The sequence below is a fragment of the Dipodomys merriami genome, unplaced genomic scaffold, assembly GCF_024711535.1.
Source record: "Dipodomys merriami isolate MVZ:Mamm:240054 unplaced genomic scaffold, mDipMer1.0.p SCAF_7, whole genome shotgun sequence".
Taxonomy (NCBI): Eukaryota; Metazoa; Chordata; class Mammalia; order Rodentia; family Heteromyidae; genus Dipodomys; species Dipodomys merriami.
Window position 1 is genome coordinate 46,401,918 of NW_027206290.1, and position 21,710 is coordinate 46,423,627.

A 21,710-nucleotide genomic window follows, 5' to 3' on the forward strand; every position below is an offset into this window, starting at 1 on the left:
AATTGAGGGAGTTGTGCCAAAACCCCGGGAGGCCAGGGCACTGCGAGAGCGGAGCTCGGTAGGCGCGGCGCGGCCAAGGCCACCCGCGTCCCGCTCGGCGACTCGATTCCGAAGGAAGATGACGCTGGCGGGCGCCGGTGGCGTCGGCCACGCGGCTCCCGAACTCGCCGCGCGGGGCCCTGGCCGGTTCCATTGATTCCAGCGCGCCTGGGAGGAGGCTCCGTCCCCAAGGCTCGGGATCGGAGGGGGGGACCAAGGCGAGGGCGAAATGGCCCGATGACAAAGGAAATGTGATCCCCCTTCCCTGCCAAGGTTTCAGAGAGGACGGACGAGAAGAGGAGGAGAGGAGGAGGGGCGCGGGGCGCGCGCGGAGCTCGGATAGCATTGCACGACGGCCCGCGCGGAGCGGGCAGCGGGTACATCTAATATCTTCCTGCCGATGAATAATTCAGGGAGGCCCGCGGGGACCTGCGGCCCCGCGCTGCAGCGCGGCTAACCCGGAGGGGAAGGCACGCACGAGAGACGCCCAGGCCCGGGATCAGCGAGGCGGGGAGGGGCGGGAAGGGGGGACACGAGGGCGCCGGCGCCGCGTGGAACGCGCGTGCGTGTTAGCGCTGGTTACCGCGGGCGCGCGGGAGACTCGAAGCGCGTGGGACGCGCGTGCGGCTGCAGCCCGGCTCGCACGAGGTGCAGCTGCGCGGGGGCCGACCGCCCTGAAGGGGAAGGCTGCGCGGGGTCGGGTCCGTAACGCAAGGCCGGAGCGCGGCACACCGGGCCACCCAGGAGCCCCGGGCTGCCGCGTCATGCGGCGGGGCGGCTGGCGTCGCGCGGCCAGCACCAGCTTAGCGATTTGCTGCTGCTCCCGCCTTTACGAGTTCGGGGCGCCTTTCCCCCAAGAAGAGACTCAATCCGTTTAGCGAAAAGCCCTGTAACACCAAATAACTCGTCGAACCAAATTCGTGCTCTCGCTGGGCGGGCCTGGATTCCACCGCGGACTGGCGATTTGGGGACGACTCTAGGCCGGTGCCTAGCGAAGCCCCAGCGGCTGCCGGGACTACACTGACCCCCCCGACTCCTGCTAGCCACGCGCGTGTCAGGGCTTGTTCCGGCGTTCCCGCTGGGGAAGGCACGCGGCGCCCACGTCCTCCGGGAGGAATCCGTGTCTCCCCTGGACAGTGGCATTTAATGCCCGCGGTGGTAGGGCTGGCAGGGCGCAGGCTGCACGCGGCGAAGCCGAGGGGAGCGCGGCGCCCCGGGGTCGGCTCCTGGATCGTTCGTCTAATCGATGCATTTTTCTAACTGAGCCGACTCACCCCCCCCCCCACCCGCCCTCTCCTCCTCTTCCTCTCGGGTCTCCTCCCTCTTCGGGGCCGGCTTGCAAATGGCTTCGTTCCCCGAGACCGATTTCCAGATCTGCCTGCTGTGCAAGGAGATGTGCGGCTCGCCGGCGCCGCTCTCCTCCAATTCCTCCGCGTCTTCCTCGTCTTCGCAGACGTCCACGTCGTCCGGGGGCGGCGGCGGAGGCCCGGGGGCGGCGGCGCGCCGCCTGCACGTCCTGCCCTGCCTGCACGCCTTCTGCCGCCCCTGCCTCGAGGCGCACCGGCTGCCGGCAGCCGGCGGCAGCGCCCCGGGAGAACCGCTGAAACTGCGCTGCCCCGTGTGCGACCAGAAAGTCGTCCTCGCCGAGGCGGCGGGCATGGACGCGCTGCCTTCGTCCGCCTTCCTGCTCAGTAACCTGCTGGACGCCGTGGTGGCCACGGCCGACGAGCCGCCGCCCAAGAACGGGCGCGCCGGCGCCCCAGCGGTGGCGGGTGGCCACAGCAACCACCGGCACCACGCGCACCACGCGCACACGCGCGCGGCCGCCTCCGCGCCGCCTCTCCCGCCCGCGCCGCCGCCGCCTCCGCCCGCGCCTTCCCGCTCGGCTCCCGGCGGCCCAGCTGCCTCCCCGTCCGCTCTGATGTTGCGCCGGCCCCACGGCTGCAGCTCTTGCGACGAGGGCAACGCGGCTTCGTCGCGCTGCCTCGACTGTCAGGAACACCTGTGCGACAACTGCGTCCGCGCGCACCAGCGCGTGCGCCTCACCAAGGACCACTACATCGAGCGCGGCCCGCCGGGGCCCGCGGCCGCCGCCGCCGCTGCCGCCGCCGCCGCGGCGCAGCAGCTCGGGCTCGGGCCGCCCTTCTCCGGCTCGCCCTTCTCCATCCTCTCCGTGTTTCCCGAGCGCCTCGGCTTTTGCCAGCAGCACGACGACGAGGTGAGTTCACCAGCGGTTTCCGGGTGGATAGGTGGGTGGGGGGGGTGCGTGTGTGTGCGGGTGGCCGCGCGCGGGGGAGGGGCCCCCGGTGCCCAGCCGTGTTGTGTTGTATTTTATTTTCTCGGGTTACGTGGCAGTCGTTGTTACCTGGTGGATCACGATCTAGCGATCTAGGAAGACCTGGCTTTTTTAAAATGTGCGTGCCGCCCTCGGAAGTCCCCCCGAGCGTGGCGGCCCCCCACCTGACGGTCTTGGTTTTTCTCCGTGCGAGGTTTGGTTGTGCGGTGGGTTTGGGCAGGCGTGTGTTTGTGTGTAGCCTCCCTGTGGAGGCCCGTCTTCCTGGTGCTCTCTGCGAGGGCGCACATTGCTTCTCTCGTGTGTGTTTGTGAAATTGGATGGTTGCTTTGGAGTCGGGCGCGGGCGGGAAGCGGGAGCGCGCGTGGGTGAGAGCTTCTGCGGTGCAGATCTGCTGTCCACGTGCGCCCCGGCGGACGGGACAGATGTCTCTGCACTTTGGGAGGTGCGAGACACCCCGACGTTGAGTCTTGTATGTTCCACAGTTGTGTGTGTGTGTGTGGGAAAGTCATGTTGTGGGTCCTCCCCACACCCAGCTCCCACGTGCAATCGTGTTGCGGGCCCACGGCGGTACCTCGATGTAGAATCCGAAGCGCCCAGTTCATCTGGGAGTCTCTTGTAGTCGCCCTTCGCGCCCATCTCCAGTGGGAGCGGGTTTCCCCGCTTAGGAAGTGTCCCCTGTCCTACTCACCCATAGGCTCTGCATGGCTCGGAGAAAGTCCGGAGCAGCTGGTTTGGTCGTGCCTGGAATCTGAGGCCAGCACCCACCACCGTTGGGCTTGATTTCTGCTTTTTGGATGTTGAACCACTTCTTGTTTCGGTAATTTACGGACCAGCACGCCCTATTCAGTTAGAACACCCACTCTGGGCCCGGAGGGATTTTTGAGAGCAGACTGTACCGAATGGGGTGGGTGACTAAATCTACCTTAAACCTGTGTGATCGCCAAAAGCTTTGGAGGAAAGAGCAGAAATTGGCAGAGGATGGACGAATCCTGTTGGGAGGGGGGGCCGGCTGGTGCCCGGCACTGTTTAAAGTCTGGAACCCATAGCAGCCTCGTCCACTCCTAACCTGTTATTTCGGAGGGGAGGGCACAGCTAACCCCCTGATGGTCGTCTTAAGCCGACTTTTCCAATTGGCGGGGGAAAAAAGTTGCAGTTCTGATGTACTGTGAACATCTTATATTTTCAAGGTCTCTTTCGGGTATGCAGCTGTGTGAGCCTCAACTTCGTTTTCAACCTTTGAATTGGCGCCCACTTTCCCCAGATTCGTGGGGAATGTTCCTTGTGTGTTCTTTTAGAAAATCCCTGGAGCAGAAAGATGGAGCCCGAGTCGGCTCCCTTGCCCTTTAGGTTGAAATGGAGGTGGGGGGAGGGGATGAGTGGGGAGAGCTCCCGGAACTGCCTGCTGGGAGGGGCACTGAGTTTAAGTGTCACTTTTTATTTATATTCCTGGTTAAAGATCCACTTATTTGGGCCAGAATTGGTGTTCTGAATTGCTAGACTGGAGAGAAAGGTTTATTCACTTTGAGATGATAAAACCAATCCAACAGTGTTGGAAGCTCTCCTCACCCTGTGAGGTACCCGATGCCCTTAAAAGTCGCTTAACCTGGGCAGGGATTGGTTGTGTGTGTTTTAATAAGAAATCATTAAGATATAGTTATTAAAGCAAATGCCTTTCATCAACACAAAACGCGGTGTTGAGCAAGATTCGACTTAACTCGTTAGCTTTTCATTCAAACAAGAATGTTTGGAAATGGTTATGTCTTTATTCGATGTAAGAATGGAACCGTCGGGTTTTAAAGATGATAAACGAATGCTTCGAGTAGATGACTGAAATGTTAGAAAAAGCCTCACTGGTACTGCGATTCTCACAGGCTATCTATATAGTCTAGCCCTTTCCTTTGATGGAAGTGTTGTTAGCTGTTACAGAACATGGTCCCTTTAAAAAGCCATCCCTTTCTGGCCCGGAAGGAGCACGTGGGCACTTTGGAGGATGTCTTGGGCTTTTTACTCCATGCACACTTTATCTGAGTTCTTAAAACATGCTACTTTACCAAGCTACTTCTGTGTCAGCAGATCCCATTAAATCTTTCGGGGTACCTTTTCCTTTGGGTGACCCTGTGCCACCTGACCTGGGAAGGAGGGCCCAAATGGTTGTCATTGCCTGGGGAAGGCAGCCTCACGGGGAGAAGGCTTTCCTTACACATCACTTTCCAGATGACTGGGCTGCTCTGTGAGATGGGTGTCTGAACCCTTATTTAAAACCCCACAGTCACTTGGAGCCCAGTTTGCAAGGGAAAGATGTGATTTGCTTGCTGCCACTTGATCTTTCCTTAAAGTATTTGGTTCATTGGGGGCATCATTTGGGAATTTCAGTAGTTCACGCTGACACCCAGAATTTTGGGACGCTGCACTGCTGCCCCTTCAGCTTTGATCAGGTTCCTGAAGCTTGTGCTCAGGAGCTCAGTTCCTGGGAAAGGCTCCCACCGATTAGTGTTCTGTGTGACTCTGACATGAAATGCCCTTCAATTTTTTTTTCCTTTGGACCACATGGGGTAGAAGCAACACTGGGAACAAATCAATCTGTGTGTTCACTGTCTGAATCATGTAAACGGCAAAAAGTCTTAGCAGAGTTTGAACATGTCCAGGTCCCCAGGAAAGCTCCTCATTAGCAGCAGAGGTGGCTGTGGGGGTCTGCGAGGACATTCTTGCCATCTTGGTCAAGGGAAGCTTTTCTGGCTACACAAATGGTGGCCCCCGATGCAGGTCTGAGGGGGAGATTTTGCAGTCCCCTGGTCTTCAGTAAGTAGGCGAAAGCTGATATATGTGTATTCAGTCTTCAGTTAGGCTTTAAAATGCTTCTTAGAAAGAAAGGTCTAAGATTCTGCTCAAATTGACCCTAGTCCTCCTATCTACCCCTTTGAGCAAGGCAGTCTGCCTAATTGGTGGTTGCATCTTTTTCTCCTCCATCCATCTCTAAAGTGATTGTATATAGATACTGTTGGTGGAATTTATAGTAAACTTTGAATTGCCATGAAAATGAGGTTTCAACTGGAGCCCCATTTATTCATAGTTACGTTTTATTTTTTGTTTTTGTAAACCTAGGGGAAGAAAAAGAATAGAAATGGGTATTCTGCAGCCTTTGGTGTATGCATCTGTCTCATCTATAGGCTGGGAAACTATACTTCGATACCTTAAAAAATATAGCTTCTGCTTTGAATCTAGTTGAACAAGTATGAAGTCTGTTAAATTAAAAATAAAATGCTTGCTGAGAGCTAGTGGCCTTCACCTGTAATCTTAGCTACTCTGAAGGCTGAGATCTGAGGATCACTGTGCAAAAAGCCAGTCCGGGTAGGTAATTGGACCTTCTTATCTCCATTTAGACACCAGAAAACCAGAAGTTGAGCTGTGGCTCTCAGGGATAGTGCCCAGACCTGAGTCCGTTTAAACCCATGACCCATCAAAAAAAAGCTTGATGAAAAGTTATGGGAAGGCATAATTAGATTGAACTGAGTACTTCCATTAAAGTGCAGAAAAATAGATTTTATCCACATGAAACCCTTGGATTGGGCCCTGGCTAATTTGGCCAAGCTAGGCCACTTCTGATGCTGCCTCACCACAAACTGTTGTAATCACGACTATTTGAAGACAAAACTGAACTGGTTTTTAGATGTGGACTAGGTATCTGTGATATCTTAGTTTTCCAGTACTTGGAGTTTTTTGTTTTTTGGAGAATAGTGTACACATTTTGAGGAAGAAAATAGACACTTTAGATTTCCAGTCTTCCTTCAAAATGATTGTGACATCAGTAACATACTTTCAGAATTAAAAACAGTTGCATTTGAAGTAGATCTCGTTTGATTGAAGATTCAGTGAAATGGCCTTTTTTCACCTCAGGCCTCTTCATGTTATTTTAATAATAAATGAACGTTTTGTTGGTCATGGGGCTTGAACTCAGGGCCTAGGCACTGTCCCTGAGCCTTCTCACTCAGCACTCTACCACTTGAGCTCCACTTCTGGTTTTCTGGTGGTTATTTGGAGATGAGTCTCAGACTTTTCTTGCCTGGGCTGGTTTTGAGCCATGATCCTCAAACCCCAGCCTCCTGAGTAGCTAGGATAACAGACATGAACCACCACTACCCAGCTCCAATGTAAAATTTTAAGCAGTTTACCTTTTGTCTTTTCATTTAAAAAAAAATAATCCTTTTAACTGTGCATAGAAATGGCATTTGATGTTGTGGAAGTGAAATGACTGAGGTGATTTCACTGCTGAAGTGGTTTGTCAGGTTAAAAAGGGTTTATGATTTTTCACTCACTGCATGATTCCATAGCTTTGTAATCTAACCTCCTCTGGTGCTGAAAATCACATGTTTTGCTTCATCTTTTCCCATCCAGTTATTCACATAGGCCAAAGATTTATTTTAGCTGTATTCATTCTTAGCAAATAAGGGACCATTTTTAGTGAGGTTCTTCATGATGTGCAACAAGTTGAGATGAACCTTCCCCTGCAGGCAGTTTCATTATTTCCCCTCCATCCCCCATTCATCCTCACTAGCACAAGAGAGCTAAAGGCCTGGCTCAGTAAGGCTGTTGCTATGAACTAGAGCAAGAGAAAGATTCTGATAGAGAATTTACAGTAGCCTAAAGGCAACCTGGTACCATTCATTTTAGCTTACTTGGTAATTTACTTGGTTTTCCTGTCCGCCTTTTTTAATTGTGGCTTGCTTAAAAGAAGTTTGGTCTGTCTTTCCTCTTTTTTTTTTTTTTTTTCTGTTTTTATGTGGTGCTGAGGAATTGAACCCAGGGCCTCATGCATGTGAGACAAGCGCTCTACCACTGAGCCACCTTCCCAGCCTCCTGTCTTTCCTCTTCACCTGCCTCCTGCTTCTTCAACCGACCTCCTGCTTGTAGCTCAATCCTAAATGATTCCCCTCCTGTTTATTGTGCAGGTACTGGCAGTCAGGGCCTCTGCTTAGCATTTTCAACTCACAGCTTTGCTTTATCATTTGAGCTATGCCTTCACCTCCAACTTTTTTTTTTTTTTTTTTTGGGGTCCTGTCGTGGGGCCTGAACTCTGGGCCTGGGCACTGTTCCTCAGCTCTTCAGCTCAAGGCTAGCGCTCTACCACTTGAGCCACCGCAGCCACTTCCAGCATTTTCAGCTTATGTGGTGCTGAGGAATGGAACCTAGGGCCTCATGCATGCAAGGCAAACACTCTACAACTGAGCCACCTTCCCAGCCCGAAGGTAATTTTTTTTTTGGTCGGTCGTGGGGCCTGAACTCTGGGCCTGGGCACTGTCCCTCAGCTCTTCAGCTCAAGGCTAGCGCTCTACTACTTGAGCCACAGCGCCACTTCCGGCTTTTTTTCCTTTTTGCTTATGTGGTGCTGAGGAATCGAACCCAGGGCCTCATGCATGCAAGGCAAGCACTCTGCCACTGAGCCACCTTCCCAGCCCTTCACCTCCAACTTTTTGCCGGTTAATTGAAACCTCAAATTTGTTAGCCTGGGCTAGATTTGAACCCAGATCCTGAAATCTCAGCCCCTTGTGCAGCTAAGATTACAGATATGAGCCACCAGAGCCTGGTTTAGTTCTGTTCCCTGTGTGGGCCCCCCCCCCCATCTGAAACTGATATTAAACCATATTCTAGAGTAATCTTTTTTTTTGGTTGGTTGGTTGTGGGGCCTGAACTCTGGGCCTGGACACTGACCCTCAGCTCTTCAGCTCAAGGCTAGTACTCAACCACTTGATCCACAGTGCCATTTCCGGCTTTTTCTGTGATGTGGTGTGGAACCCAGGGCCTCATGCATGCAAGGCAAGTACTCTTACCAATGAGCCACCTTCCCAGCCCTCCTTTTTTATTTTCTTTAGCTCCTCCCCCCTTCCCCCCCCCCCCCCCCCACTGCTTAGTTTGAGAGAATGTGTGTATGTGTCTCACTTTTTGCTTGGTTATGCACCTGGATTGAGATCTGCTTACTTGTAGCTAGGATGATAACAGGTGCACTGCTACTGATCAAGAGTTTCTGTTTATGTCTGGGATGGCCTCCAACTGAGATCCTCCTGATTTCTGCCTCCCAGTAGCTAGGATTGTGGGAGTGAGTCACAGGTACCACCCAGCTTTTGTTTTTTTGCAACCGGGTTGCTCAGGCTGTTCTAAAGCATGTAATTTCCTGCCAGTCTTCCTGTCTCAAACTCCTGAGTTATTGGTGTTAACAGGTTTAACTCACCATACCCAGCCAAAAAGTGGTTAATTCTTGCTGGAATGAATTTCAGAGTGATAGAATAAGTTGAGCAATTGTGGCTCATGCTTTTACAATTCCTACTCAGGAAGTTGAGATCTGGAGGATCTAGATTCAAGCCTATCCCAGACTAAAGTTCACTAGGCTTTTTGCGCTTCAAAAATAAGAAGCAAAAAGTCAAGTGTTAAGGCACCAGCCTTGCAAGCTTGAAGGGCCTGAATTCAAATACCAGTACCAACAACAACAAGAGGGGCGGTTTTAAAAATTATTCAAAGGGCTTAAAATATTTTTTTGTTATTAGAAGGGTGATGTAACGGGGGGGGGGGGGTGTTTTACAGTTTCCTAAGTCAGGTAAAGAGTTTTGTTGTTTTTTGTTGGTCCTGGGGCTTGAACTCTGGGGGTGGGTGCTGTCCCTGAGCTCCTTTTGCTCAAGGCTAGTAATCTACCACTTGAGCCACAGCACCACTTTCAGCTTTTTCTATGATTAGTTGGAGATAAGTCTCATGGACTCTCCTGCCCAGGCTGGCTTTGAACCATAATCCTCACATCTCAGCCTCCTGCGTACCTAGGATTGATTACAAGTGTGAGCCATCAACGCTCAACAAAAGTACATTTTCTTTTTTTTTTTTTCTGTTGGTCGTGGGCCCTGGGCACTATCCCTGAGCTCTTCAGCTCAAGCTAGGGCTCTTATCTACCACTTGAGCTACAGCGACACTTCTGGCTTTTTCTGTTTATATGGTGCTGAGGAATCGAACCCAGAGCCTCATGCATGCAAGCTAAGCACTCAACCATTGAGCCATCTTCTCAGCCCAAAAGCACATTTCTTTTTGGACAGTGTCAGTCCTTTCCTTGCTGCCCCCCAGTTTTTCCCTCCCATCCCTACCTACAAGTTCTCAACATAGTATCTAGTGAGTACAGCAGCTGTATTTGTTCACCCTTTGTCCCTCCATTTCTGTGTTCTCATTATCCTCTCAAAGACACATAATGACCAAAGAAGACAAAAAGAAAACAAGCAACAAGAAAAAACCCTCTTGTTTGAAAGGGGTGTTTTTGATTCTTTCTTTCTTGTAAGGTCGGTGCAGGGTATTATGTTTTATTAACACCTGTGGAGTCTGAAGTAGAGAGGACATGTCCTCAAGGCTTTGACAAGGTAACTTCTGGGGGCTCTGGCTCAGACTTGCAGCCTGAGTATGTGAGGGATTTCTGGGAATAGAAGCTGTGCCTAACATCTGTCACCAGCTAACATCTGTCCTTTGGCTAGTTAGGAAAGGTTGCCTAGTCTTTTACTTCTGGGCTAAGTATTTACGAAATCCAAAAGCGGTACTTCAGCTCAGTGCAGCACCCCAGTAATCGCCAGTGTTTGGGAGGCGTCCCAAGTTAGACTGGCCTGGGAATATTAGTGGTAAAACAGTCTCAAACCAAACTGCACTCCTTTTGCTGCTAAACATTGGTCTGCTACTAGGCATAAGCAGATTTTGTTGCCTTTTCCTGCCCTGGTGCTGAGGATGGAACTCCAGGTCTTAGGTGTGTTTTGTTTTTCAATACTCTCCCACTGAGCTCTAGACCCCCAGCTGAGGCACAGGTGTTGTTGTTTTTGCCAGTCCTGGGCTTGAACTCAGGGCCTGGGCTGTGTCTCTGAGCCCCTCTTTGTGCTTAAGGCAAGCACTCTACCACTTCCTGCCTTTTCTGTTCATGCGTGCTGAGGAATTGAGCCCAGGGCTTCATGTATGCTAGGCAAGCACTCTACCACTAAGCCACATTCTAGGGCCAGGGTGCTATCCCTGAGCTGTTTTTCTGCTCAAGGCTTTAAAAAATTTTTTATTTTGTTGGTCATGGGGCCTGAACTCTGGGCCTGGGCGCTGTCCCTCAGCTCTTCAGCTCAAGGCGAGCGCTCTATCACTTGAGCCCCACTGCCACTTCTGGCTTTTTTGAGTATTTTATTTGAGATAAGAATCTCATTGTGACTTTTCTGAATTTTCTGCCCTGGCTGGTCAGATCTCAGCCTCCTAAGTAGGTGTGAACCACTGGCGCCCAGCTTACCTTATTATTATTTTTTCTGGTCGGTTTTGGGCCTGAACTCTTGGCCTGTGCACTTTCCCTGATCTCTTCAGCTCAAGGTGAGTGCTCTACCACTTGAGCCAGAGTGCCACTTCCAGTTTTCTAGTGGTTAATTGGAAATAAGACTGGACTTTCCTGCCCAGGCTGACTTTGAACCGCGATCCTCAGTAGTTAGGATTACAGGGGCGAGCCACTGGTACCTGGCTTGCCTTAATTTTTATCTTGGATATTTCTTCATCTTGCTTTCCTCTCTTCCCAAGGGTCTGCTGAGACATATCTCCAGCTGTTCTTCCATACTTTGTTTTGAGACAGGGTCTCACTTAGTTGCTCAGGCTGATCCTTAATGTTCACTCTTACAGCACATACCACCCCATGCTAAAACGTTGAATTTAGGTGGTTCTTTCCCCCTTATTGTACATACAGGCAGAATGTCTGGGAGGAAGGGGAGTTGTTTGGGAAAGCCCCTGCAGCTTTTAGTATGGACAAGAGGATGGTTGAGTTAATTGAGAGAACTCTTAAAGCTAGGCACCAGTGTAATCCTAGCTGTTGAGATCTGAGGATCACCAGATTAATTAGCACCAATTAATCACTAAAAAGCCAGAAATGAAGCTGTGGGCGGCCCAGGTGGCTCACACCTATAATCCTAGCTACGCCAGGAGGCTGAGATCTGAGGATCACACATCAAAGCCAGCCTGGGCAGGAAACTCTGAGAGACTCATCTCCAATTAACCACCAGAAAACAAAGTGTCCCGGTGGCTCAAGTGGTAGAATGCTCACCTTGAGCTGGAGAGCTCTGGGACAGCGCCCAGGCCCAGAGTTCAAGTCCCACAACTGACCCTTACTCTCTCCTACTCCCCCAAAAAAGAGCCATCAGGATGGCTCACACCTGTAATCCTAGTTACTCAGGAGGCTGAGATCTGAGGATCATGGTTCAAAGCCAGCCTGGGCAGGAAAGCCCATGAGACTTTTTTTTTTTTTTTTTTGTCAGTTGTGGGGCATGAACTCTGGGCCTGGGCGCTGTCCCTCAGCTCTAAAGCTCAAGGCCAGCACTCTACCATTTGATTTTTTTTTTTTTTTTTTTGTCGGCCGTGGGGCTTGAACTCTGGGCCTGGGCGCTGTCCCTCAGCTCTTCAGCTCAAGGCGAGCGCTCTACCACTTGAGCTACAGCACCACTTCCGGTTTTCTGGTGGTTTATTGGAGATAGGAGTCTCACGGTCTCTCCTGCCCGGGCTGGCTTTGAACTGCGATCCTCAGATCTCAGCCTCCTGAGTAGCTAGGATTACAGGCGTGAGCCACCAGCGCCCGGCTAAGGTTGGACAAATGGGGTTGCATGATTTTTTTGTTTTTGTTTTTTGCTTATGTGGTTCTGAGGAATTGAACCCAGGACTTCATGCATGAGAGGCAAGCACTCTACCACTGAGCCAACTTCCCAGCCCCACTCTACCATTTGAGCAGCAGCGCTACTTCCGGTTTTCTGGTGGTTTATTGGAGATAAAGAGTCTCACAAAGCTTTCTGCCTGGGCTGGCTTTGAACCATGATCCTCAGATCTCAGCCTCTTGAGTCCCTAGGATTACAGGCATTGAGCCACAGGTTCTCCACCCCAGAGACTCTTACCTCCTGTAAACCACCAGAAAACCAGGAGTGGTGCTGTAGCCCAACTGGTAGTAGAGCGCTTGCTTTGAGCCAGAGAGCTGAAGGACAGCGCCCAGGCCCAGAGTTCAAGCCCCATAACCAACAACAACAAAAAAGAAATGAAGCTGTGGCTTAAGTGGTAGAGAACCAGCCTTGAGCAAAAAAGCACTCAAACAAATAATACTAGCACAAGAAAAAAGAAGATACAGTTTCTAGAGTTTTGCAGTAGAACATACTCAACTGATAGGATTTCTGTCTGGGGACTAGGGTGAGAAAGCAGATCCTGTTTAAGGAAATATTTACAGGGAGCTGTAATTTTCACAACAGTGGATTTTTAAAACATTATGTGCTAGTACTGGGGTTTGAACTCAGGCCTTATTACTTTTGCTTGGCTTTTTTGCTCAAGGCTGGCACATGAGTCACATCGCCATTTGTAGCTTTTTGGTGATTAATTGGAGCATCTCATGAACTTTTCTGCCCAGGCTAGCTTTAAACCAGGAGCCTAAGAACAGCTAATATTACAAGTAAGCCACCACACTTAAAAACAACAACCCTCTCCCCCCTCCACAAAGGTATGTAAATATCCTGGAAAATTGGCTGCAACTGCAAAGTTGTAGCTAAGCAGTTAAAATTCTACTTTATGAAATTAAGTATTTTACTTACCTTTCTAAAAATATTTCCTGTTGAGTGATGCTACTTGCTTGTAATCCCAGCGGAGGCAGGAGGATCTGAGTTGGAGGCCAGCCCAGGCTACGTAGCAAGGGACACAGTCTCAAGAGTATTCCTGGTTGAAAGCCGGGCGCTGGTGGCTCACGCCTGTAATCCTAGCTACTCAGGAGGCTGAGATCTGAGGATTGCGGTTCAAAGCCAGCCCGGGCAGGAGAGACCGTGAAACTCCTATCTCCAATAAACCACCAGAAAACCGGAAGTGGCGCTGTAGCTCAAGTGGTAGAGCGCTCGCCTTGAGCTGAAGAGCTGAGGGACAGCGCCCAGGCCCAGAGTTCAAGCCCCACGACCGACAAAAAAAAAAAAAAAAAAGAGTATTCCTGGTTGACTACCAAACAATATTTGGTTCTGTGAAGTATTTCGGGGGAAATTAGTTCCTCGCTGATGACAGGACTCAATATATTAGTATGAAGACTTGTCATCACAATGTCTGAACTCCTGTCTTCTGCTTCATCCATGTGAATTGTACTCCCTACTCAAGATGCCTCTCCCTGTTAGAGGCTTCTGCTTTTTTTTGGGGGGGGGGTTGTTGAAATTGAAATGGAAAGGTGAAGTGGGGAGGGGAGAGTCTCAGTTTTCCTATGTGGTGTGGCTGCTTTGCATGTGGTCTTAATTAATTGCCACATGAAACCTAAATGCTAATAGGTCAGAGTGGGAGATCTGATTGGGTTTCTGATGAATCTTGGGGGAGTTTACAGTTTAGATAGGAGTTGTCTGATGGGAAGTTTCCGCAGAACCTTCCCTGGGTGCCTCAAGGAAGTGTCATGATATATATCGATCCTTTACCTAATTTTTCCTAATCTTTTAACAATTTCTTAGGATGGTAAGTGTTAGTGTCTCTTATTTCCTGCGTCTTGGGGGGGTAGGTCGGTGGGAGGGTTATTGGTCCAATCCAGAGGGAGAAGTAGTAAAGTCAGAAGCCCACTTACAGAACTGGTGGTGATAAGTTGTGAACTGCTGAGTGGCAAGCACAGAGCACAGCAGTGTCTGAGGCAGCACCTGCAGGAGGCAGCTACCACCCTGGGCGAGGGATCCCTAGGACAAGGTTCAGGTTACTAATACTTAAAGGGGCTGGAGACTGCTCAGCTTGTGCCAGATGGTTCTGCTACTGGAACTACCTTCCTTGGCATGAGAAGTTTGCTGATGACAGGAAGCAGATAAAAAAGGTCAAATCCTTCCTCCCTCTAGAATGCCATATTGGCAGAGCCTGAGCCAGACAATGATGAGCCAGCGCAAAAAGCAGAGGTGTATTTTGCCTAGCCCCCATCAGAAGGGAGAGTTAGGAAAACACTGGGTGGTCTGGGGCAGGCTGACAGTGACTGTAAGTAAAGCAGCAGGTATGGCTAGGAAGGGAATCTGGCTGGCTATCAATCCTGACTTGATTCCACTTGGAACTTCTCATGTAAAGCCTTGCCGAGAGGAAAGCTCAGAGCTGGAGTGAGGTAGAAGCTCATCTAGCTGTTGTGTGGAAGAGTAGCAGCTTGCTATAGTCCTGTGGTCTTGCTGCTTCAAGGCCTAGTGGGTGCCCTGGCTGCACACATGCTCCAGCTCCCGGGCTGTGGGCTTATATCAAGAAGGACTGGCTACTTCAGCACTTGTTAGTCATTAACAGCACTGAAATAAAAAGATTTGCCTGGAAGCTGGCGTCACAAAATTACAATTTCAGTGGAAAAACTGATTGAGGAAAGTAGAAGGAAACAGCAGGGGGTGAAACCCCCAGGGATCTTGTCTTTGTAGAGTTCACACCAGTGGAATGAGATGTAGTTTGGTTTCTTGCCGAGATAATTTTCACCGAGCTCTGGGTACCCAGAGTGGCTAACCTTTCTTTCCTGATTGGGGGAGTCTCCCATAGTGGGTGACATTTTCTTCCCAGTGCCTGTGGTTACGATCTCCTCAGTTTGGGAAGCTCAGTGTGAGCGTTAGGAAGGTGGCCCGTAAGTGGCCAGCATGCTTCGTCCTGTGTCTGTGCTCTAGGGTCTAATGTGGAGAGGCACAGCCACACCAGCCTGGCTAGTGATTTATTTTGGTACCTCTGTTGAGGTATAATGGGCTGATACAGCAGAATTAATCTTTTTATTGGTCCGTCATGGGGCTTTAACTCAGGGCTTGGAGACTCTTCCTGAGCTTTTATGCTTAAAGGGAGCGCTCTACCACTTGAGCCATAGCTCCACTTTCAGTTTTCTGGTGGTTAATTGGAGATAGGAGTCTCATGGACTTTCCTGCTTGTGCCTGGCTTTGAACTTTAGTCCTCTGGTCTCAGCCTCCTGAGTAGATAGGATTATAGGTGTGAGTCATAGGTGTGAGTCAGTGGCGCTTGGCTCCGTTTGTTTTTCTTTTTTCCTTAGTGTTACACTCCTTCAGAGGTTTAGGGGGAATCTTCTAGGAAGAAAATTTATTCTAATTTAGTGCATTTTTTTTTAGTAGAAGGGGAAAAAATCCATATGGGCTGGGTGTGTTGGTTCATGCTTTAACCCCAGCTCCTGGGAGGCAGAGATTGAGGTCTCCAAAGATCCATTTGAAAAATAAAAACATAATTGGGTGCTGGTGGCTCACACCTGTAATCCTAGCTACTCAGGAGGCTGAGATCTGAGGATCGTGGTTCAAACCCAGCCCGGGCAGGAAAAGTCTGTGAGACTGTGTGTGTGTGTGAGAGAGAGAGAGAGAGAGAGAGAGAGAGAGAGAGAGAGAGAGAGAGAGAGAGAGAGAGAGAGAGAGAGAGAGAGAGAGAGTGTGTGTGTGTGTGTGTGTGTGTCCGTCCGTCCGTCCGTCCGTCCGTGCGCAACCACAGCACCACTTCTATTGGTTTATTGGAGATAAGAGGCTCATGGCCTTTCCTGCCCTGGCTGGCTTTTGAACTATGATCCTCAGATCTCAGCCTTCTGAGTAGCTAGGATTACAGGCGTGAGCCACTGGAACCCAGCTCCTGAGATTCTTAGCTCCAATAAACCACCAGAAAACTGCAAGTGGTGGTGCAGTGGCTTAAGTGGTAGAGCACTTGCCTTGAGCTGAGGGACAGTGCCCAGGTCCAGATTTTCAAGCCCCACAACCAACAGAAAAAAGAAAAGAAAAGTGAAAAGGGCTGGGGGTCTGGTTCAAATGACAGAATCTGCCTAGATTCAGGAGGATCTGAGTTCACAACAGTACTATCCCAAAATATGTCTAAGTAGATGTCATACATGTGCAAGCAAGAAAAACCAGAATTCCTAGCTGGGAATGGGTGGCTCACGCCTGTAATCCTAGCTACTCAGGAGGCTGAGATCTGAGGATCGTGGTTCAAAGCCAGCCCAGGCAGGAAACTCTGTGAGACGCCTATCTCCAATAAACCACCCAGAAAACTGGAAGTGGCACTGTGGCTCAAGTGATAAGAGTGCTCAGCTTGAGCTGAAGAACTGAGGGGATAGTGCCCAGGTCCAGAGTTCAAGCCCCACGACTGGCACAACAACAAAACCCCAGAATTCCTTTCAGCTGGGGATCAGCCCAAATGTTAAGGGGCTTTAGGAGATCTTGGAAAGCATCTCTTCCCTCCTTGAGTAGTGTAGGTAACTTCTGGTTGAAATATTTCCTCTTTTTTTTAATTTTTAATTTTTAGCTGGTTGTGGAACTTGAACTTAGGGCCTGGGGTGCTGTCCCTGAGCTCTTTTTGCTCAATGCTTGCTTGAGGCACAGCACCACTTCCAAAAAGTATTTCCTTTTAAGGTAGTAGTCGGGAAAGGTCAGATTTGGGCCTCTTGGGTACTGGTCTGCCACTGAGCTATATCCCCAACCCTCACTTCTGTTCATCTTCACTGTTTTGTGCACTAAGACAGACCTGCCTTGTTCTAGAGCTGAAGCTGTTTGCCTCCTCCCCCCCCTTTTTTTTTGGTCGGTTGTGAGGCTTGAACTCTGGGCTTAGGTGCTGTCACTGAGCTCGTAAGCTCAAGACCAGCACTCTACCACTTGAGCCACAGTGCCAATTCTGTTGACTGCCTTTTTGTGTGGTCTTTTTGTTTTACAGTTCATTATTTGCTTCCTATAATGTATGTTAACTTTTAATCACAAAGACAAAATGAGCAGTATTAATTCTATCTGTGCATCTCAGACCTTGGGAGGTTGCTTCTAAGTATACAGCCAGTTTAAAGGGTAGAAATTGCTTTTTCCTGAAATTAGGCTGGTGCTCTGAAACAGGGTCTTTATTAATAACATGGCCCAGTTCACCCATGTCTTTTCGCTCTGGCCTGGAAGACCTTTTTAAGATAGGCCTAGGATAAGTCCTATCTGCCAAGCTCTTTCATTTTAGATTGTATGTGTGGGTATGTGCATGAATGTATTCATGTATATGCTGTTATTGGGCTTGAACTCTGGGCTTCTCACTTGACTTTATTGCTCAAAGCTGGCCCTTTATCACTTCAGCCATACCTCCTCTTTTGCATTTTGCTGATTAGTTGGTGATAAAGAGTCTGTCTCTTGGATTTATCTGCCTGGCCTGGCTTTCAAACCATGATCCTTAGTTCTCCGCCTCTGTCAAGCAGCTAGGATTACAGGCATGAGCCACCAGAATCCAGATTCTTTCACACGGAAGGGGTCCTTACTATGTGAAGGTAAATGTGGACAGGTCTGCTTGTAGTTAATAGAAAAGAGGAAGAATGCTTAGTAAAAACTATTTTTGGAGCAAGAGCGTGAGGCCCTGAGTTCAAGACCAAATATCACCACATGAAAAAAATGCCCCCAAGACGGTTTTATAAGGCTGAGGCTGGGATCTGCTGCCTTCCCACTCCAGCAGTGCAGAATAACAAAAACACTGTGCTGAACATAGGAGGGGTTTAAAACTAGAGCAGCAGGTAACAATTTTGTAACCATTTCCTTCCTTGTTCTCAGTTTATATATACATAGCTCAGCCTCCTCAGGGCTAAGTTAACTCATTTTAATGAGTTGCTTTCATCACAGGTAATACATGTTTTCCTTCCTTCCTTCCTTCCTTCCTTCCTTCCTTCCTTCCTTCCTTCCTTCCTTCCTTCCTTCCTTCCTTCCTTCCTTCCTTCTCCTTCCTTCCTTCCTTCCTTCCTTCCTTCCTTCCTTCCTTCCTTCCTTCCTTCCTTCCTTCCTTCCTTCCTTCCTTCCTTCCTCAGCACCACTTCTGGTTTTCTAGTGGTTTATTGGAGATAAGAGTCTCACGGACTTTCCTGCCCGGGCTGGCTTTGAACCTCAGTCCTCAGATCTCAACCTCTTGAGTAGTTAGGATCACAGGCGTGAGTCACCGGCGCCCGGCTACACATGTTTTCTTTCTTTAGCTTATCCGTATTTATTTTTCTCCCTGTGTCTTCTTGGGGTTTGAACTCAGGACCTAGGCAAATGTGCCTGAGCCTTATTTTGCTCAAGTCTAGCATTTTACCACTTGAGCTGCAGCTCCACTTCTGGTGTTTTATTGATTAGATCCTCAGGGCTCAGTCTCTTGAGTTGCTGGGGTTATGGGATGAGCTACCAGCACCTGGCAAAATGTAAATTTTAATTTAAAAAAGTTACATTTTTTTGGGGGGGGTAGGTCTGGTCGAGGGGCCTGAACTCTGGGCCTGGGCACTGTGTCCCTCAGCTCTTCAGCTCAAGGCTAGCGCTCTACCACTTGAGCCACAGCGCCACTTCTGGCTTTTTTCTTTTTGCTTATGTGGTGCTGAGGAATCGACCCAGGGCCTCATGCATGCAAGGCAAGCACTCTACCACTGAGCCACCTTCCCAGCCCAAGTTACATCTTTTTTATCCCAACTTTACTTTTTCCTGAAGGCTACTCTGTCATTTGAACCACAGTTCCACTTCTGGCACTTTTTGGTGGTTAATTGGAGAGACTTTACCCAGGAACCTCAATCTTCAGATCCTCAGACTCCTGAGTATCTAGGATTACAGGTGTGAGCCATTGGCATCTGGCTCATTCCAACAATGATTACATACATAATTGTGTCTAAAAAACACATCCCGTGCTGACTGACTTGTCTATATATACCTTTAGTTTTTATCAAGAACACTTGTCCTCTCTCCTACCTCCTTCCTCCACCTCCCTTAAGAGGGGATGTCCTGTACTCCCACACCTCTGGTCCAGGGAATTTCTGGGACCCCTGAGAGGCACATTTGAAATGTTAATAGTCCCAGTCCTTGGCTCCTAGGAGCTGCCTCTGCCATCCACACTTCCTCGCATTTCTGCCATCCTCTTCCTGTCAGTTTATTGGCAGAAAGATTGCTCAGCCTGTATAACCTGGCACATCAATGATTACTGGGAGGTAAGGGCAGCTTTTCTTTTCTTTTCTTTTTTTTTTTGGGTTGGTTGAGGGCTTGAACTCAGGGCCTTTGTTGTGCTGTCCCTGAGCTCTTTTGCTCAAGACTAGTTAGCACACTACCACTTTGAGCCTCAGCTTCACTTGTGGTTGTTGAGTGGTTAATTGGAGATTGCACAGGGAGTTTTCTCTCCCAGCTGGCTTTTAAACTATGATTCTCAGATCTCAGCCTCCTGAGTAGTTAGGATTATTACAGGCATGAGCTGCCGGCACCTGGCCAGCTTTTCATGTTTGCTGGCCATTTGGGCTTCCTCTCTGAATTCCCTGTTCTCCAGATCCTTGTAATTGCTTGGTTTTTGTTTTGTTTTGTTTGGGTATAGTGGTCAGTGGCTACCTCAGTTTAACTTGGTGTTCATATTTTTTCTTTTCCTTCCTTCCTTCCTTCCTTCCTTCCTTCCTTCCTTCCTTCCTTCCTTCCTTCCTTCCTTCCTTCCTTCCTTCCTTGCCAGTCCTGGGGCTTGAACTCTGGGCCTGGGTGCTGTCCTTCAGCTCTTCAGCTCTTCAGCTCAAGGCTAGGACTCTACCACTTGAGCCACAGCTCCACTTCCGGCTTTTTTCTGCTTATGTGGTGCTGAGGAATTGAACCCAGGGCTTCATGCATATGATTGGGGGGGGGGGTTGGTTGTGGGGCTTGAACTCTGGGCTTGGGCCCTCCCTGTCCCTCAGCTCTTCAGCTCAAGGCAAGTGCTCTACAGCTTGAGCCACAACACCAGTTCCGATTTTCTGGTGGTTAATTGGAAGTAAGAGTCTCATGGACTTTCCTTGCCTGGGCTCGCTTTGAACTGTGATACTTAGATCTCAACCTCCTAAGTAGCTAGAATTACAGGCTGGGAGCTACCTGGCACCCAGCCCCGATACAGAGTGTTTAAGGTGTGGATTGCATTGCATACTGGGAGGTTCTGTAGGCATTTTTTTTCTTTCTTTCATTTTTTCCCCTCTTTTCTTTGCCTTTGACAGGGTCTCTATGTTGCCCAGGCTGGTCTTGAACTGGTGGGCCCAAGTGAGCCTCTTGCCTTAGCCTGGCCCAGTTTGCTAAGTATTGTATTGTTAAGTCTAACAGTAGATCTCACACATCCTGCGTGTCATCATTAGAGCTCGTTTATTCATTTTGTGTGTGTGTGTGGGTCTGGGTCTGGGTCTGGGTTCTGGGTCGTGGGGTTCAAACTGTGGGCCTGGGCGCTGTCCCTGAGCTCTTTAGCTCTACCACTTGAGCCACAGTGCCGCTTCCAGTTTTCTCTGATGGTTAATTGGGATATAGTTGTCTTACGGACTTCTTGGGCTTAGCTGGCTTTGAGCTGCAATTCTCAGAACTCAGTTTTCCCAGTAGCTAGGATTATACCATCGCCTGGCTTCTTTTTTTTTTTTTTTAATAATCTTAATTGAGGTAGATTTTAGATACAGTAAAATATATACTATATACTACTAAAATATGCTATTTTAGGTATGACAGTATAAATACATTTGTGTTTGGTGGTTTTTGCCATGGACCCAGTCAAGATTTCCACCACCGGAGTTTTTCTTAGGTGCGTTATCTTCTACTTCAGATCTCTGGGGATTTTGGAAGCGTTTATAGAAAGATGAGCCAGTTGTGGCTCTGATGATGAGAAATTGCATTGTCTAATGTCCTGGTTCATTTTTGATGAAAGCTAGTGGTAAAAGTCTCTAATATCTTTTACTTTAAGACTTCTGAAGAGGCCCAGATTCTAGCTCTCCTTTCCCCCACTTTCTAAACATTTGCTGTTAGAGCTACAATGCAAATGGCCCGGGCACATTGTTTAGAAGCAGCAGATGCCTGCTGGGAGGCAAATTCCTCAAGGACTGCTTGGAAAACGTGGAAGTGAATTCCATTCAGTCAACACACATTGAGCATCTGCCCCAAGCCTGGTGTGCACTTGTGCTCTAGCCTGTGGTCTCTCTCTTTCTCTCTCCCTCCCCCCTCCCCCATCTCTCTGCCTTCTCTGTTCTCGGTGCGTGTCTCTCACGTGAGTACACAAAGAAAGAAACGGAACAGAGCCTGTCTTCTGGGGATCCTTGAATCACTAGAAAGGGAGGTAGAATTAACTAGGATGGGGTACCCAGGCTAATCTCATACATCATTAGTGAAAGTGTGGAATTACATGCTTACATTAGGAATCATCAAGCACCTAAATAGGGTACACAGAATGCCATTTTCTTTGTGTTTAAGCAGAAGTGGCTAGCTGGAATAGAGTTGCTTCTACTACTGACTGCTTTTCTGTAGGGGGCTAGTTGAGGTTTTCTGAGAAAATGGATGGCATTTTAGGCATGTACTCTGTGTATGCTTCATGTTGCCGAAGAGTCTTTCCTTCACTTGGATTTTGAGTTTCTTACTAGGAATTATGGGTTTCCAGTTGACTTTTCAAGTGGGGAGGTGGGTGGGACTGCTTGTGGAGACCAGCTGTGGAA

General features: G+C 49.3%; 1 protein-coding gene across 1 annotated transcript in view; it reads left to right on the forward strand.

Annotated features, from left to right (window-relative positions):
- Window positions 1-1,361: 1,361 nt before the first annotated feature.
- The window catches only part of Trim71 (tripartite motif containing 71), a 68,972-nt gene continuing 48,623 nt past the window's right edge, over window positions 1,362-21,710 (forward strand). The window contains exon 1 of the mRNA XM_070007542.1: window positions 1,362-2,257. Coding sequence (XP_069863643.1) covers window positions 1,382-2,257 — 876 coding nt within the window. The 5' untranslated portion in view covers window positions 1,362-1,381. The remainder of the gene's footprint in view (window positions 2,258-21,710) is intronic.